The sequence below is a fragment of the Lissotriton helveticus genome, chromosome 3_1, assembly GCF_964261635.1.
Source record: "Lissotriton helveticus chromosome 3_1, aLisHel1.1, whole genome shotgun sequence".
Classification (NCBI taxonomy): domain Eukaryota; kingdom Metazoa; phylum Chordata; class Amphibia; order Caudata; family Salamandridae; genus Lissotriton; species Lissotriton helveticus.
In genome coordinates, this window is record NC_136061.1 from 687,327,085 (window position 1) to 687,343,611 (window position 16,527).

Sequence of the window (16,527 nt, forward strand, 5' to 3'; positions counted from 1 at the left end):
CGGTTAAAGCCATAGTCTGTTCCTTAGAGATGTTATATTTCGCAAACTTTTTTTGTTTTTCCATATCAGAAATCGCAGATAACACAGTTTTTTCAAATTGAATTATTTCTTTAGGTATTTTATTGCTCGGAGGGCAGAAGGTAGTTTTTTTACGTAGCCCAGTTACTTCCGATGATGTTTTAGAAGTACTGTCCGCGAAAAACATAGTTAACCGCAGTTTTCAACAGAATTCAATGAACTTCGTTTTCATCTTTACAAAGTCTGTTCTTTTGGAGGGTACAAATGACAATCCCTTGGCAAGGACACCCTCTTCCGCTTCAGTTAAAGTTCTTTCAGATAAATTGAATATGGGCGATTTTGCTAATTTTTGTAATGTTGGCGGCGGGTTGTCATCTCCCACGGTTGTGTGTACCTTGTCCTTTCTCTTGGTCTGGTTTGGCCTCTCCCTAAAAAAGAATTCGGAGTTGAGCCCTGTTGTTGTTGGGGCTGATTCCATTTGCGGTTCCTGTTGGGTCTGTTGTTACTACTATCGCTTTCACCTCCGGAGGAGGATGATGTATCGGAAAAAGTTATAAATTGATTCCTCGATCTACCACGATTGTCCTGCAGGTAACGTCTTGAATCCGATTAAGTGTAGAAATCTACTTGTAAAAAAGGATAGATGTTTTCCAAAGAAAAGTTCTTTTTGTCTTTTTCAAACTGGTTAGTCTTCTGTGTGATAGTATAATCCTTAAATTCCTGAATTTCTTTGTTCACTTTTTCTAGTAAAGCCTTAGAATCTGTTATTGTTTGGTTGTTAGATATTTCCGATTCCAACTTTGCGATTTCCTCTAATTCGTGAAGTGAAATCCGAGCCGCAGTTTCAATAGTAAGGACCATAAGGTCCCTACTACACTTGGTTTCAATGCAGCTGAATCCTTTTTTGAATAGCGCGTCCTCGGTAAAAATTACTGGAATATTCTTGATTTGTAGGCCTCCTGGGATCGTCCCTTCCCTAAGATGTTGAAGTAGAAAGTGTCCGTGGAGATCCGTCCTTATCTGTTTTTAGGTTTCGCCCTGGCCGTAGCACTGCGAAGCAGTGCTCCGCCCAGGGCGAAATCTAATGTTATCTCAGTAGTGGGGACTTGAAACCACCCCTTCTTCCATTGGCTAGCTCCATAAATGGAGGCTAGCCATTGGAAGACATGGTTGTCCATTACTCTTTCCCGGTCAGAACGCGAATCGTGGGTGTTTCTGACTCTTTTTTTAAGTCCCGCCCCTTGTTGCCGTGTCTTCCGGGCCGCGCTGTGATTGGCTGCCGGCCCGGGACACACCCGTGACGTCATTCCCCGGGCCGCGCTGTGATTGGCTACCGGCCCGGGACACCCCCGTGACGTCATTTCCCGGGCCGCGCTGTGATTGGCTGCCGGCCCAGGACCTGACTTGTTTGATTACTGATTTCCGTTTTGAGAAGTGGAGTCATATTAAAAGTATTTGTTTGTTCATGTCCTTTTGAAATCCCACATTGTGTCTACTGACGGGTTCGCCTGTCTGTTCTTAAAGTGCTACGTTTAGCATCGGTCCATTGGAAAGGTTTCGGCTAATGCAGGTTTTATGGTGTATACCTGAGTGTTTTCTCAAAAGCAGCTTATTCATTTCTCTTGTCAAATACCTCATCACCCGTCCTCTTAACAGGATGCAGCGTGTTGGAGATGGGAGAGCTAGGTGCGACTCTCAAGTGTGCATGCCTAAACTGGTGCTGCCTTAAACCTACCGGCCCCTGAAGAGGCTTTGGAGTCGCAAGAAGGGCGTTCCTAAGTGAACCGTTGCATAATCGCAGTTTCGAGTCAGAACCAATGTCCCCGCAGTTGTGCTTCAAAACCGCTGAGTAATGGTCATGTGGTGAGTTTTTGTTTAAACAGTTAGTTCCCTTGCGTTTGTTCCTTTTGTGTGGTGTGATTCACAGGTTAATGAGTTGCAACAAAATAACGTTGCCTGTGATTGTAAGAACGCCACTCTGCCCTCTTTTGTAGTGGCTAATTTCATTGCAGAGCGCTCGTAAGGGGGTGGGTAGACAATTTCTCGATGAGGAATGTGTAGGCTCATGGAGGGCTGCAGAAGGGACGACGTAAATGATGGCATGTATTTTCTGTTTCAGGTTACATTGGATTATTTTCACTTTGCCTTGACATTTTAGGGTATTTTTTTGGGGGCATTGCAGAATAAAAGTATCTTTTGTCAAAATGTTATTCCAAATGTGGTGGGAGCTTCTGGCTAGAGGGAAACGCTTGTGGTGGGAAAGAGGGGTAGGCTGAGAAGACGGTAAGAATCACGAATGAGGAAGTAAGGTTGAAAGATCACGGTATTTTTGTTGAAAGGTAAAGGGCAGTTGACTGAGAAATTGCTAAGTATTTGTCTGTAACTGTAAGTGGTCTTTTATAGAGCCAATGCCGGGGATCCTGGGCTTAGCAAAAGTGCAGGGTTGATGTCCGCAAGGAGGAAGGGGCTGTGGTGGCTGAGGGTGTGTAAGTGCTACTATTATTGACGTTATGCGTTAGTGAGACTCTAACAAAATTCCGCGAAATCCCCATTTCTGATTCGAATTTTTTTCCTAATAATGGCAAACAGTTTTCTTTTAATAAGGAATTGGACTGACCAGGGGTTTGTCTCGCGCTCTCTCGGATGCACCCTTTTTTTAAGAACTCAGAAGCAGCTGTGTTTTTTCCCCCCCTCTGGCAACAGGACGTGGAGAAACGAAGTTGCCTTGCCTCGCTGATTAAGCACATTATCACAGTCTTTCCCCTTTTTACAGAAACATTGCAATTGAAGCGTATCTTCTTTCAACTGCACAAGTTTCGTTTGTTCATTTCTCATATTGCAGTGATGTGTAGAAATGTTAAGATCTGCTCGTAGCTCAATGGTTACCTCTGAGCAGAGGGCAGTACAAGCATCGTCACTGAAAGGGTTTGAACAGAGTGCAGTGTCCCTGTTGCCATGCTACTGGAAACGAAGAAGTGTTTGCAAAACATAGCACGTACTTCTCGCTGCAAGCGTTGAAGTTCTGCAGAGGAAGAAAAGGGCCATCTAACCATGCAATGGGTGCAGCATTAATGCGGTCTATTCTTGAGTGAATTCTTTATTTAGGACCTTGAGTCAAGTCTTGTGTGTGAATAATAAAAACTGATTGCACCTGTTACCAAGGTGACAATGTTCAGTTCCTAACTACACATTCATTTTCAGGGACAGCATCTGCATGCAAACAACCGTTAGTCTGCCGGGAAAACGTTGGTTACGTGCTTTTCTTGAACCCCATGTCTTAAGTTGACAAATATTATGTAACTTGCAGTTTTACATCGCTCCTTTTTCATGGAAATATGGTGTAGGTGGTGGGGCTCTTGCAAGGCTTGGTTACGCTGGCACCTGCCGGAGTTGCTCGACTTTGCTGCTTGCTTTGTTGCATTGAAAATAAGTCTGCAGGGAATGCCTATCCACTTTCGCGGCTTTGATTTGGTTGAATAATTAATCGCCTTCCTTTCCGCACGACCACTCTACAACAGTATTTGCTTCAACATATGTATTACAGTTTAATACATTGTCGGTTTGTAAAGGAGGTTGTTTGCTATTGGTGTAATTAGTTCACTAATAGCATTGCTAGCAGGAGTGAGCAGGAATGTTTCCAGGTGCAGTTTTAACCCTAAGAAGAATGAAATTCTGAGCAGTCCTTCCCAGTGTGTGACCTTCAGCTCACACCAGATGTCAGCAAGAAGCGTTTAACTGACTGAGACATCTTACCAGCTACAACAAGCATTTGCAATGCAATAGGTCTTGCATTTGCGAGAGTTGGAGCTATTGGCATTGTAAATGACAATGCCTTTTGTTAATTTGTTTTGAAAACCTACAAACGGTGCATAAACACGCACTTTGTACATATAGTCCTTGCTTACGAAAAGCAAGGCTGTCCGTAAAAGACTGCCAGCTTTGCTTCTCATAAGCAAGGAATAAAAGTACAAAGTGCTTGTTTACACACAGCTTGCAGGTTTTCAAACACATAAACAAAAGGCATTGTCATTTATAATGCCAATAGCTCAATCTCTCGCAAATGCGAAACCTATTGCATTGCAAATGCTTGTTTCTTTAGTCGTAAAAGTTTGTCCGACTCGTTCTGTGAGATAGCTGATACACTAAGGGTAACTGAAGAGAATACCGGTGGAGCGCTCAGGAGATTCTTGATATGGTCTTCACTGTAGGCAAAGGCGTCCTTCTCTGCCATAATAAATACAAAATTTCTCAACAAAGTGCGTGGAAACACTATCCAGGGGGGGTGTTAGTAGTGTAAATCAAAATCATAAGGAAAAAGAAGGAGAAACAAGGAATAGGGTGAAGGAAGAAAGCAAACAACCATCACCTAGAAGAACGAGATAGAATCTCGAACTGCCCTCTTTAATAGGGAATATCAAAAAACCTCGCGAGACACTTCCCGCTAGTAACACTAATAACAAAGGGGGTCGGCTCTAATCAGTAAGCGTGGGTGTAGCGGCCCAGAAGATAAGCCGGAACCAACTGCAATGACAGGTTGGTGGGGAGATCAGGTATTTTGGACTTCCTACCCAGGAGCGAAGTGGAAAAAGCCCTTGGGTTGACCCTGGCTGTTGAAGTCTGCACCACCCAATTCTCAGGGGTGGGGTGCTGGTTGAGGAATGTTGGTTCCCCAGGCACAGGGTCAAACTGACAGTTGACTGGGACACCTTAGCTGGGTTTGGACCTGGCCATCAGGAGGACATCCGTGATGGCTTCGTTAAATGGGAATTGGAGCTTCACAGTGGTTTGCCCCAGCAGAAGCACCTCAGTTAAAACATCAGCTTTACCTGCCACTGATTGGATCTTCAGATCGATGGCCTCAGCTGCCCTCCTTATGACCATGGCGAATGACACACTCTTTTAAGTGCCCGGACCAGGTGGAGAGGTGTCAAGCCAGCTGCCATCACCCAACCCCTCATACCAGTTCTTCTCAGGGAAGGAATGAGTGATATCATCAGTGAGGTGAAAGGTCACGTACTTTGCTTTGACCTCAAACTCAGGCCTCCGTAGGATAGAACAACGTATCTGAGCCTGAAGGCTGCTGTGGTACAGGCAGCACCAGTCTTGAATTCGGATGGGGTTGTCGTCTTGGAGTCAACAGAACAATAGGTTCATCATCGTTGTGCCGCGTTAGTGATGCTAATAACAGCATCAAGGGACCAATCTCCGACTAGAGTCCTGGAGCTGGAATGGGGCTAGAGACCAGAGTCAGTCTGGATCCGGGAACGGACCCAAAGGGTCCAAATGGCATTAGGACCGAATTCTGGTAATCTGGGTGGAACATCGCTCAGCTCCTTGGAGAAGAAGGCATGCCAGAGGAAGTCAGTTGCCCAAAGATGCTGGCCAAGGCCTCATTATACTCCTGAAGTTGGGCAGGAGTAGTTCCGGCATCAGGAACCTCTGGGGGGTACAGAGAAGGGGTCAGAACTGGATTCACTGTTGGCATGTGGGAGTTGGGCCCAGAGTCACGAGGACCCCTGCTTCTCCAAGAACTAGAAAGGGCATGGTGAAGTTGATTGACGCTTCAACGGCTTCTTCTAGGACTTTTAGGACAACAACTTGGATTAAAAGGATGACCGGTCATTGGAATGGCTCCAGGAGTGGGCTTGAGATCCTCGGTGGGGCCGAGACCGTCAGTCTTTTGCTGCTGTGAAAAGCTTTATCGCCCTCTTGGAGTTGTGGCTGGACTCCAAGCCCCACAGACAGATCAGGTGGGTCATAAGTCAGAGACATATGTCTGTGACAGTCCCCACAAGACTTAAAACCTGTAGGCTTTGAAGGGGCATGCCCTAGCACACTGGAAACAATTAGAGAAAGATGGCTCAGCAAAAGTCAAGAAACTATTGGTCGAAAAGTGACCGAGGAAGCTCTCTGGATCCGTGACTGTTAGCATGGAAACAAAGGAACTGATATCGGCACACCAGGGCGGCGCTTATATAGGCACCACACATGTCACATCTGGTGCAGAAGAGGTCAACATGGAGCAATCAGTGCTACATACTGGGGCGCCGAGGTACTGTTCAAGATTTTCCATATCCAGTGTGACACCTGGGGAAACATCTAAGTTAAGAAATCTGAGGTTAGTAGTCTCTTCCGGAATGCACCATGATGGGAGTCACACTGGAACAAGACTTATCCAAATGCTGTCAGAATTCAATCACACACAAACTATACATGATCAAATAAATACATTGCACTATGTTAGGCAATGTTCAAAAGCCAGATTCCTTATGTTTAAGGACATGCAGACTATTTGGTGTGACAATATGGGAGGCTTGGTGAGAGAGGGAGAGATTGTAAAGTACTAAACTAGTATTTTGATACACCACTATTTCCTTTTGTAATGATACGTTAGCATTTTTATACCAATGATGTTATGAGGGGGGAAATCCAGAACTTGTCATTATAATGTGTATGAAGCAACAGTTCTATTCAGCAGTAAGACTTTAAAAAACTGTTTTACTCTAGATAGCCAGGACATGCATAAGATTACTAACATAGTCGTAAATAATCCTCTAAGAAAAGATAAAACAGAAGGAAGCGTCTATTGTTCCTGTTAGGTTGGACTATGATGCAAAGGGATGTATGCCATCAAAAGAGAGGTGTGCATTGAACTTGGGACATCATCAAATAAGAAATAGATTCGCAGCTGATGATCTTTCTGCTTGGCGATAAGATTTAGGCAGAGAGAGTTAAAAAAACCTGCATTACTATTAATGCCCGGGCAATGATGGGTGATAAAAATGGCTGGTAAAATATTGACTGCCTGGTAAAATATTGACTGGCAAACTATCAAATGGATTTTTGCATCCAGTTACAAATTCAACATGGCTGAACAAACAGCCTCTATGTATAATATGTCCAGTAAAGCAGAAACCTATTCAATATACAATGCTCTGTTCTTGGGTTTGTGACTTCCTGTTATAAGTTGGTCTGTGGGTGCTCATGGTTAAGTTAAAATCTGGCAACAAAACATCAGAAGATGGTATTTAAGAAACAAAAATGCTTAAAAGTAACTCACTTGAAGATCAGATCATCAACGTCAGTTAAGGTGGCACCAATACTTTTCAGCAGAAGATTGACAGAATTGATTGCGACAAGTTCTTGTTCTTTACTTGATTCTTCTCCACCAGTGCCCAAAGAAAGGCTTAGGTGCAGCTAAGAAAAGAAAATATATATAATGTAGACAGTAAAATGATGTACTATATTAAAGATAAGCTGAGGGAGCTTCATATTGTAACTGCATGATAGAGTTCTTACTGTACAGTTTATAGTGTCCTTGAATTTTCAGAAAAATAATTTTGCTACTGTTAACTCAAAGTCTACTTACTCCTTTTTGCAAAACTGTAAAATTCTTCTTTCCCAGTTAACTTTCTTATATTTAACACACTAAAGGTGATAGGGGATATGCTTGCAATAAGTCTCACCATTGCCCATCATTGGGGTAGCATTCTAACCCATCGTTCTCTTGCCCACCATACCACTTCCATCAGCTATATGCAAATCAATATTGACCCTGTTCCAACAAGAGCAGTCCAGCCTGACCTGCCAGGCCAGGTCTTCCTTGAACCAAAAAACAAGCAACCCATGACAAATGTCATCCTAATTGGGGTTGTTCAATCAGGTGTAGTTGATATGGCGCCCTGAGCTACATCTTCCAACAGAACTAACTGTACCAAAGTTATGGTATGTCAATTAGTTTCCTATTGAATACTCTACTCTCTATTGAGCCTTTATCTTTAAAAGTTTATAACTAATAAAAGCAACATAAACTAATTTGGACGGTAGTATGAAAATTATTTAAAACCATATGCTACGGCTGTGGTATCTGAGAGAAGGCAACAATGTTTTATCAAAGTTTAGAGAGAAGATCAAGTGGCCTCTTGTCTTATTTCACAGGAAATTAGCAGTAGCTACTCTACCCCTGGAAGAGAGAGCAATCATTATTACACAAAGTACACAAAGAGTCCTGTTAACTATCATGGCACTCCCTGATCAACTGTTAATTGAGAAACTGTATGTTACATTTTAATCACACCTTGGTAATACTTTCACATTCAACAAAAGTTACTTACCTTCGATACCTTCGGAGCGAAGTTGGGATATCCCCCCAAAAGCCATTGGTTCCCAACCAGGCATGGTGCTTAAGGGCCACCAATGATTAAACTGCTCGGCCAGGTGAGTCGGGCATATCCAGCCTACAGTGTATGGCGAACTCAGCTGCGTCTCTCCCATCAGCAATAGCTTGAGAAAGTATGGTTTGGGCCTCCTAAGAGACCGTACGCAGCACCTGTGCAACAGAATCTTAGAGCGAAAGGGAGTATCGACCCAAAAAGCGCATGGTGTTCACCGGCAACAGTGCCAGGCTCGCAGAAGAAAACATCTTATTTCCCAAGGTATCCAGGCACTTGGATTCCCTATCCACTGGAGTGGAAAGGAATGCGCCAGGATTTACTCTGGAAGTGGAGGCTTGGATCACCAAGTTCTCTGGGCTGGGGTGCTGGGTGAGGAAATTGGGGTCCCTTGGGGTAGGGCAATGGTGAAGGGAAATTGTCCTATTCACAGGAGCCCCTGAGCAGGGCTTGGAGCATGCCCTGGGCAGGACGTCCATTAAGGATCGTTAAACAGGAGAAGTGGGTTGGATGGGGCCTCTCTCGGCTGAAGCATCTCCATCGAGACTTTTGTCTTGACAGCCACTGAGGGCAGCTGAAGGTCCAGGACCTCGACTGCCCTCCTCACCACCATAGCAAATGAAGCTGCCGCCTCCATATGTGGGGAGGTGTTCAGTCCACTTGCATCCACCAAATCCTCACAACAGTTGTTCCCGGTGGCATCTAGGGGCTGGTATTCATCAGGATCTAGTGACCCCTCCCATTTCCTACCCCATAGGAATAGGGCAAAGGCGCCAATCTGGGTGGAATGCCTCCAGTCGGCATAGGATTACACCCATCCAGCTCAACATCGGAGTTGGGGATGAATATGTGGAGTGCACCACTGGTGGGCGCTGGTCGCACTGGGGACGTCGGTAGTGGAGCCAGCACCAGAGAAGAAATTAATGGCTTGACTGGTGCCGGGGGCAAACCCGCCGGCGAAAGACCAGTAGTGGCACCCCCTGAAGGGAAACATCCTTTACAACGCAACTTTTACCACACAGTGACTTTACGACACAACTTTTACAACGCAAACCATTACAACGCATTGCGCTGGGGGGCGCTCTAGGATAGGGAATAGATTTAATTTACTACCCAACACCTTCCCTACTATCCACGGGGACTGGAGTTGGAATAGTAAATTAAACTATTAACTATCCAGCGCCCCAAAGCACTATGCGTTGTAAAGGTTTTCGTTGTAAATACCACGTTGTAAAGGCATGCGATGTAAAAGCATGCGTTGTAATGTCATACATCCCCCCCCTGAAGCCACGGGGCATGAAGGCACTACAGTAGGAACAGGCCGCCAAAATATGAGGTGCATAGCCTCATAAAATTCACAGAGTTGAGCGGGGGTTACTCCGGCTCCTGGAAACTCGGGAGGTGTGGAGATGGCCCAGGCGTCTTTTCAACAGTAGAGAAAGGCATTGAATGCAGGCGCTCAATCATCTGGCGCTCAATCATCTATTCAGATGACTGATGGATGGGGTGAAGTCGAAGACTCTTCAACTTCATGAACTTCTTCCATTTGTGGGACTCACCATAATGCCTGGACGACTTCGACTGTGAGAATGAGTGCCTGGGGTGGCTCTGCGACCGATCCTGAGACCTTCCTCTCAAACGGGAAAGAGACCGTTGCGGCATCACATATCGGTCAGCAAGAAGTTTGAAGGACTTCTCTCTTAAGGCCTTGGGGAACATGACGTGACAATCAACACAGGTCTTGGATTTGTAGTTGCACTCGAGGCACCAAAGGCAGATGAGGTATGGATTTGTCACCGGCATTTGCCAGTGTCAGGCATCACAGAGTTTGAAACAAGCTGTGTCAATAGGGTTTCCTCATGTAAATTTAATTTATGCTTTTGTCGTATTTTCATTTTATTATTTATATGTTTTTGTATTGAATGTTTATGCTGGGTTTTTAAACAATGCATGATAAGGAACTGAACTGACTTTGACTCCATGAGTTGGAGGAGTGTTCCTTTTGTTTTTAATATTGATTCTTGTCTTTTTAATAAAACTATAGTTTTGTACGCGCTATATCGGATTCCAAGGGTTTTTTTCTTTACTACTTTGAAAGTTCTAAGAGGGCTGTCTTCCAGGGATATTAATATTCCCATGTTATGATGTGGGAATGGATGTGAGGTGTTTATCTGACGGATGCAAAGGCAGTAGGACTTGTGTATAAAGCTCATGGGGAGTCTTGTGTTTTTCGTTGCACTCGAGGCACCAAAGGCAGATGAGGTATGGATTTGTCACCGGCATTTGTCGGTGACAGGCATCACAGAGTTTGAAACAAGCCTTCCTCATGGACATCCCTGCCACACCAAGAGACAATGTGTAGTAAATTGCCTCTTTTGGACATGTTTAGTCCCCATTTTTTGTCTGGAAAAGTATGTAATTTCGACTGGAAGTGCACAGGGTCTCTGCCAACCAGTTCCCCTCTTCCATTACTCCTTCCCTAACCCATATCTATTGTTTCCACAATTGGTAGCCCTTTAGTTCACATATAAGCCCCTAGTAAAAGGTATCACTGGTATCAAGGGCCTCGTGGTTAGAGGGGTCCTTAAGGGTTGCAGCATGAATTGTGCCAGCCTAAGAGACCCCTCACCAAGCACTTGCACACTGCCAATGCAGACAAAACTGAGGAATTGACATCCAACACATCCTTCTGTGTCATGCCTACAGACACTGCTATATAGGTAAGACACCCATCTAGCAGGCCTTAGCCCTAAGGCAGGGTGCACTATATCTCCTGTGAGGGCATATCTGCATGAGCAGATATGTCCCTTCAATATCCTTATCACTTCCTGGGTATTGTAAGTGATCAGAGAAGACATAGTAAGTACCTGGGCTGAAAACTTGTCATAACTTGTCATTCACTTAAGTATGGGATGTTTGGTATCAAACATCTCGTCATAATAAACCTGCACGGATTACAGTATCAGATGTATTCAATATTGCACACAGATGACCCATTAGAGGAGTTCAGTGAAACCTACCAACCCTTAGTCTGGACAATGACTGGCCTAAGCCAGTCTGCTACCACCAGACAGTGTTTTGACCTCATGGGGTGAGTGCCTGCGCGCTCAGAGGTCGAGAACAATGTTTTTCCTGGGTGGAGATGTTCACACATTTCCCCTGGTCTGGCAGAGCCATCTGTGATGGGGAGCTTCAAAGGCCTTGCCGCATTTGTAACGGGACCCCAGCCTCTCCTGTTAGTAGGAGCAGACCCTCCCCTCCTGTCCCCACCCCCTTCTGGCAGAAAGACAGGTGGGAAAACTTAGCAAGAATAGAAGGGTGCCCCACCCCCCTCCGTCAACTCCACCTCTCAGGTGATGGAGGCGAGGTGAGATACACTTTTCAGTGCCCACCATCTTGAAGATGGTGGGACTTATCCAATCAGGGCTAGGTCTATGTCTCCCTCCCACAGGAGGTGGTCATAATAGAGGGTGTAGACATCCCATGAGAGGGACCCATTGACCACTACCTGTCATTCCCTTGCAATACCCTTAAAACTAGTGTTTAGGTGGCATCCCCTAAAACCTGAACTTCAGCTCCTGACAACCTAAAAAGAGCCGCACACCACAGAGTCACACCAGCAGAGAAGACTGCAGAGAACTACTGACTCAGCCCCAGCCCTACCAGCCTGTCTGCAGGCCTCGATGATCCTGCACCAGAAGACGACTCGTCCTGCAACCCAGCAACCTCCAAAACCTTGGGAGCACTGCATGTCTTCGACAAAGATCAAGATCTGCAAATGACAGCGGACCTGTTCACAAGAAACAAACTTGAAGGAAATGCCTCTGTGACCTGAAGAAACACGAAATCCTGTTTCCGGTTCCCACTCGACACCCGATGCCTCGGACCCGAGTCCTAGTGACCCACCAGTCCCAGTGTGGTTTCCCAGCACTCCAGAGATCTAGTCCATCATGGGTTGAACCCTCCGGGACGCATCAACGTCTGCGCGGTAAACCCCTCAACCGCGACCTGCTCCGGTAAGCTGTTTCTGATGCCAAAAGACAGCCCTGCACTGGTCTTCCCTGGGCCTTGGTGGAGATGACCAAATGTGTCTCTACAGCCCTGAGCATTGCAAATTACCTCTCCAGTTGTTTGGTTTCCCTCGACCAGCCTACTGGCCTGAGACTGCAGCCCTATTCCGATTTGGCTTTTGTCCATTGTTTTTCATTGGGTATCAGATGCTGTGTTGGCACTGTGCACCCGGCCGCCCCTGGGTCGCTGGTGGTGTAGTGTTATGTTATGTTATGTTATTTTATTTTATATAGCGCACGGATGCCGCAGCCAAGTGGCGTCCCGGCGCTTTGGAGGATTGAATAACACAACACATCAGAGAAGATCAGAGAAAAACAGGGTCTAAACTGTGGAAAAGAGGAAGGTTTTTAAAGCCCTCCTGAAAGGGAGCAAGTCAGGGATGGAGCGGAGAGGAGCCGGCAGAGAGTTCCAAAGGGCTGCCGCTAGCACGGAAAACGAACGTCCACCCATTCTAGCTTTTTTAAAACGTGGCACAATGGCAAGATTTAAACCAGCAGAGCGAAGGGCTCTGGCAGGGACATAGTGAAGAATCGTCTGTGAAAGGATAGGAGGGGAGGCTAATATAAGAATTTTAAAAGTCAAGCATAAAGCTTTAAACTTAACACGTTGCCCTACCGGTAGCCAGTGGAGATCTTGAATCGTTCGACGAGCCGAGTGTAGTGTAGGTGCTGCTTTGGACCCTACCCAGTGCTAGCTTCAACTCCTGGAAACTGACCCCATAAGCCGCTTTTACTTACCTGTAAGCAGCCTCTGTCCGATTGCCACATTCTTCATTGAGTTGTATTGGGCCCCCAACACCGTATTTGCAACCTGCACCTGGCTGCCACTGTGCCGCTGGTGGTGTATGGTTGGTGCTGAACTGAACCTTGCACAATACTGACCTTAACTCCTGAAGACTGGTCTTGTAACTCAATGTTATCTCCTATTGGTTAACATTCCAAAGTCTGAAAATTGCACTGTGTCCACTTTTGGTATTGAAAATTATTTTTTATTGCAAAACGTATTTACCCAAGACGAATTTCTGTGGTCTACAAAATAAATATAACCAAGTATTATTTTTATAAATAGGTCTCTTTAGGTTCTGTAAAACCTCTGGGTATCAACTGGATTCTCTGCACACTATACCTCTTTTAGTATATAGTGAGCCACCTTCCTATACAATGTCTCAGAAATCTTTGACAAAAAAAGGTCAGTCAAAAAGTGACTGGGTGTAACTTCTCCAGATCTGCGCTGACTGACAATGAAGGATAAAAAATGATGTCAGCGTGCTGTGGTGGCACATACAATAGGCACTGCAAATGTCACTGCTGGCATGGATGACGCCGCATGGAGCTGAACGATGCCACCTACCAGTGTGCTGGGGTACTGCTCACAAAACCTATCCGGATCCAGTCTGATGCAGGGGAAAATTCTAAGGTAAGGAATCTGCGGCTAGAAGCACAAGTTACTTACTTGTGTAATGATATATCTGTAAGAGACATTAGTTAGTGATAGATTCCTTACCTTAGAATATCCCCAGGCATCAGACTAGATCCGGAAAGTTTTTCGTAAGCAGTACCCCTGCGCGTTGCTAGGTGTCATCATATGGCTCCTTGTACGTCGTTGGAGTCGTAGTCGCTGAGATGACGTAGCTGGAGCTACTTAGACGCGCCCACACGCGGTGACGTTAGTTCTGTACACGACTTTCCGCACCAGGAACACAGAGCCATGCAAGATACTGACCACTGGTGCATTGAAACTAGGGCTCTAAAAGGATGACCGTAACCCTAGAAATCAGTTTGCAGAATGGGGAGGATGGGTGGGGCGGTAAGGAATCTATCACTAACTAATGTCTCCTACAGATATATCGTTACACAAGTAACTTGTGCATCTGAAAGAGACACGTTAGTGATAGATTCCTTACCTTAGAATAGATACCCAGCAATATCAACCCCGGTGGTGGGTCTGCGAACCAAGATCACACCAGAAAGTCACGGAGAACAGAACGGCCAAAGAAGCCGTCTCTCCGGACTTGACTGTCAAGGCAATAATGCTTGGTAAAAGTATGCAGCGAGGCCCACGTGGCTGCCTGACAGGTGTCTTGCAGGGGGACACCACGTCGCAATGCAGTAGAAGCTGCTGTCGCCCTGGTAGAATGGGTGCGCAACCCACCTGAGGTTCCTTTTTAGCCAGAGAATAACAGACCTTGATACCAAGATGACCAAGCGGGATATAGTCCTCTTGTGTACAGTCCGGCCTATCTTGGTGCCTACGTAGCCAACAAAGAGCTGTTCATCCACCCGGAACTGTTGTGTGCGATTCAGATAAAATGAGAGTGCACATTTTGGGTCCAGACGGTGGAGCCTCTATTCCTCTCTGGAAGGGTGCGGAGGCGAAAAGAAAGTGGGTAAGGTGATAGCCTGCCAATGTGGAAGGCAGTGACAACCTTTGACAAGAAGGAAGGACGAGTGCGGCTAGTGGAAGTGATGGCAACCAGGACAGCAGTTTTCAAAGTTAATAAACGAAGAGGACAGTTGTGAAGCGTCTCAAATGGAGTGCACATCAAATAGGTAAGAACCAGATTCAAGTCCCACTGTGGCATTACAAACGGAATAGGAGGGAAAAGGTGAGTAACGCCCTTGAGAAATCTATTTACAACAGGGGCCTTGAAAAGGGAGGGCTGATCAAGGAGCCTGAGAAAGGCCGAAATTGCAGAAAGATAGCCCAGATAGTGCCCAGAGCAGAGCCCTGCTGGGCCAGAGAAAGAAGGAACAAAAGGACTTCTGAAATAGGGCAGAAAGTAGATCCACAGCCTTTGCTGTGCACCATGCCACAAATTTGTTCCACCTGCAGGCGTATACCGATTTTGTGGAGGGACGCCTGGTTGGCAGCATGATATCACAGACTTCAGGAGGCAAGTCAAATGGAATCAACTGTCGCCGCTCAATCTCCATGCATGTAGGTGGAGGCTGGACAGGTTCGGGTGGAGGACCATTCCCTGTTGCTGCGACAGAAGATCCTCCCGAAGAGGCAGTCAGATTGGGGGATTCATGATCATACTGAGTAGCTCGGGATCCCAAACTCTTCGAGCCCAGTCCAGAGCCACAAGAATAACTTGGGCTCGTTCGCGCCCGATCTTCTTCAGCACTCTGGGTAGAAGTGGTATAGGCGAAAAAGGCATACAATATATTGTAGCTCCACTTGTGACGAAAAGCGTCGCCGAGCGTGTGCCGCCTTGGAAACTCCAACGCGCAGAAGTGATGACATTTCTCGTTCTCTTCGGTGTGGCAAATAGATCTGACCAAGGCTCTCCCCACTGTTGAAAGAGACCTTGCACCACCTTCGAGTGAAGACGCCATTTGTGATCCATCATGCACCTGCGGTTAAGTTTGTCCGCCATGACGTTCAAAGAACCTGCCAGGTGTTAAACCGTCAAGGAAATGTCTTGATGTTTCAGCTTAGTCTAGAGGCACAGAGCCTCTTGACACAGGGTCCACAACCTACCCCTCCCTGTTTGTTGCAATACCACATGGCGGTGGTGTTGTCTTTGAACACTTGCACCACCCTCCCCTTGACAGAGGGAAGGAATGCTTTCAGTGCAAGAAGGATCGCCCAAAGCTCCAGAAGGTTGATATGAAGCCGGGACTCCGCCGGAGACCAGAGGCCTCTGATCTCCGCCTCTTCCATGTGGTCACCCCATCCCAGGAGGGATGCATCTGACACCACTGTGTGCTTCGGCTGGGGAAGGCATAGGGATCTGCCGCTGACTCAATGCTGATTCGTAAGCCACCACTGCAATTGTTGTGCAGTGCCCTCCGAGATCTGGACTTAGTCGGATAGATTCCCCTGATGCTGCGCCCACTAGAACTTCAGGTTCCACTGCAGATCCCGCATATGCATCTGGAATGGTTGGTCATCAGGATGCAGGAGGCCAGGAGGCCCAGCAGCTTCAAAGCCGTCTTGACCAAAACCCAGGACAAGGGCTGAAAGATCTGAATCATAGCCAAATGTCCCAGACTCGCTGTTCAGGAGGATAAACCCGAAACTGCACCGTATCCAGAACCGCTCCGATGAAGAGAAGCTTCTGAGAGGGAATCAGGTGCGACTTCAGCACGTTGATTGAAAACCCCAGCAAATGCTGGAGGTCGGCCGTAGTGTGGAGGTTGGAGATGACTGCCTCGGCGAGCCCGCCTTCAGCAGTTAGTCATCGAGATACTGGAAGACTGAAACCCCTAATCTGCACATGTATCTGCGACCACCGCCATCAGTTTCGTGAACACCCGTGGGG

General features: G+C 46.4%; 1 protein-coding gene across 2 annotated transcripts in view; it reads right to left on the reverse strand.

Annotated features, from left to right (window-relative positions):
• VPS13C (vacuolar protein sorting 13 homolog C) overlaps positions 1-16,527 on the reverse strand; it is a 2,773,485-nt gene that overhangs the window by 594,470 nt on the left and 2,162,488 nt on the right. For both annotated transcript variants that reach the window (XM_078680824.1, XM_078680823.1), the window contains exon 72: positions 7,079-7,215. In XM_078680824.1, the coding sequence (XP_078536950.1) occupies positions 7,079-7,215 (137 nt within the window). The remainder of the gene's footprint in view (positions 1-7,078; positions 7,216-16,527) is intronic.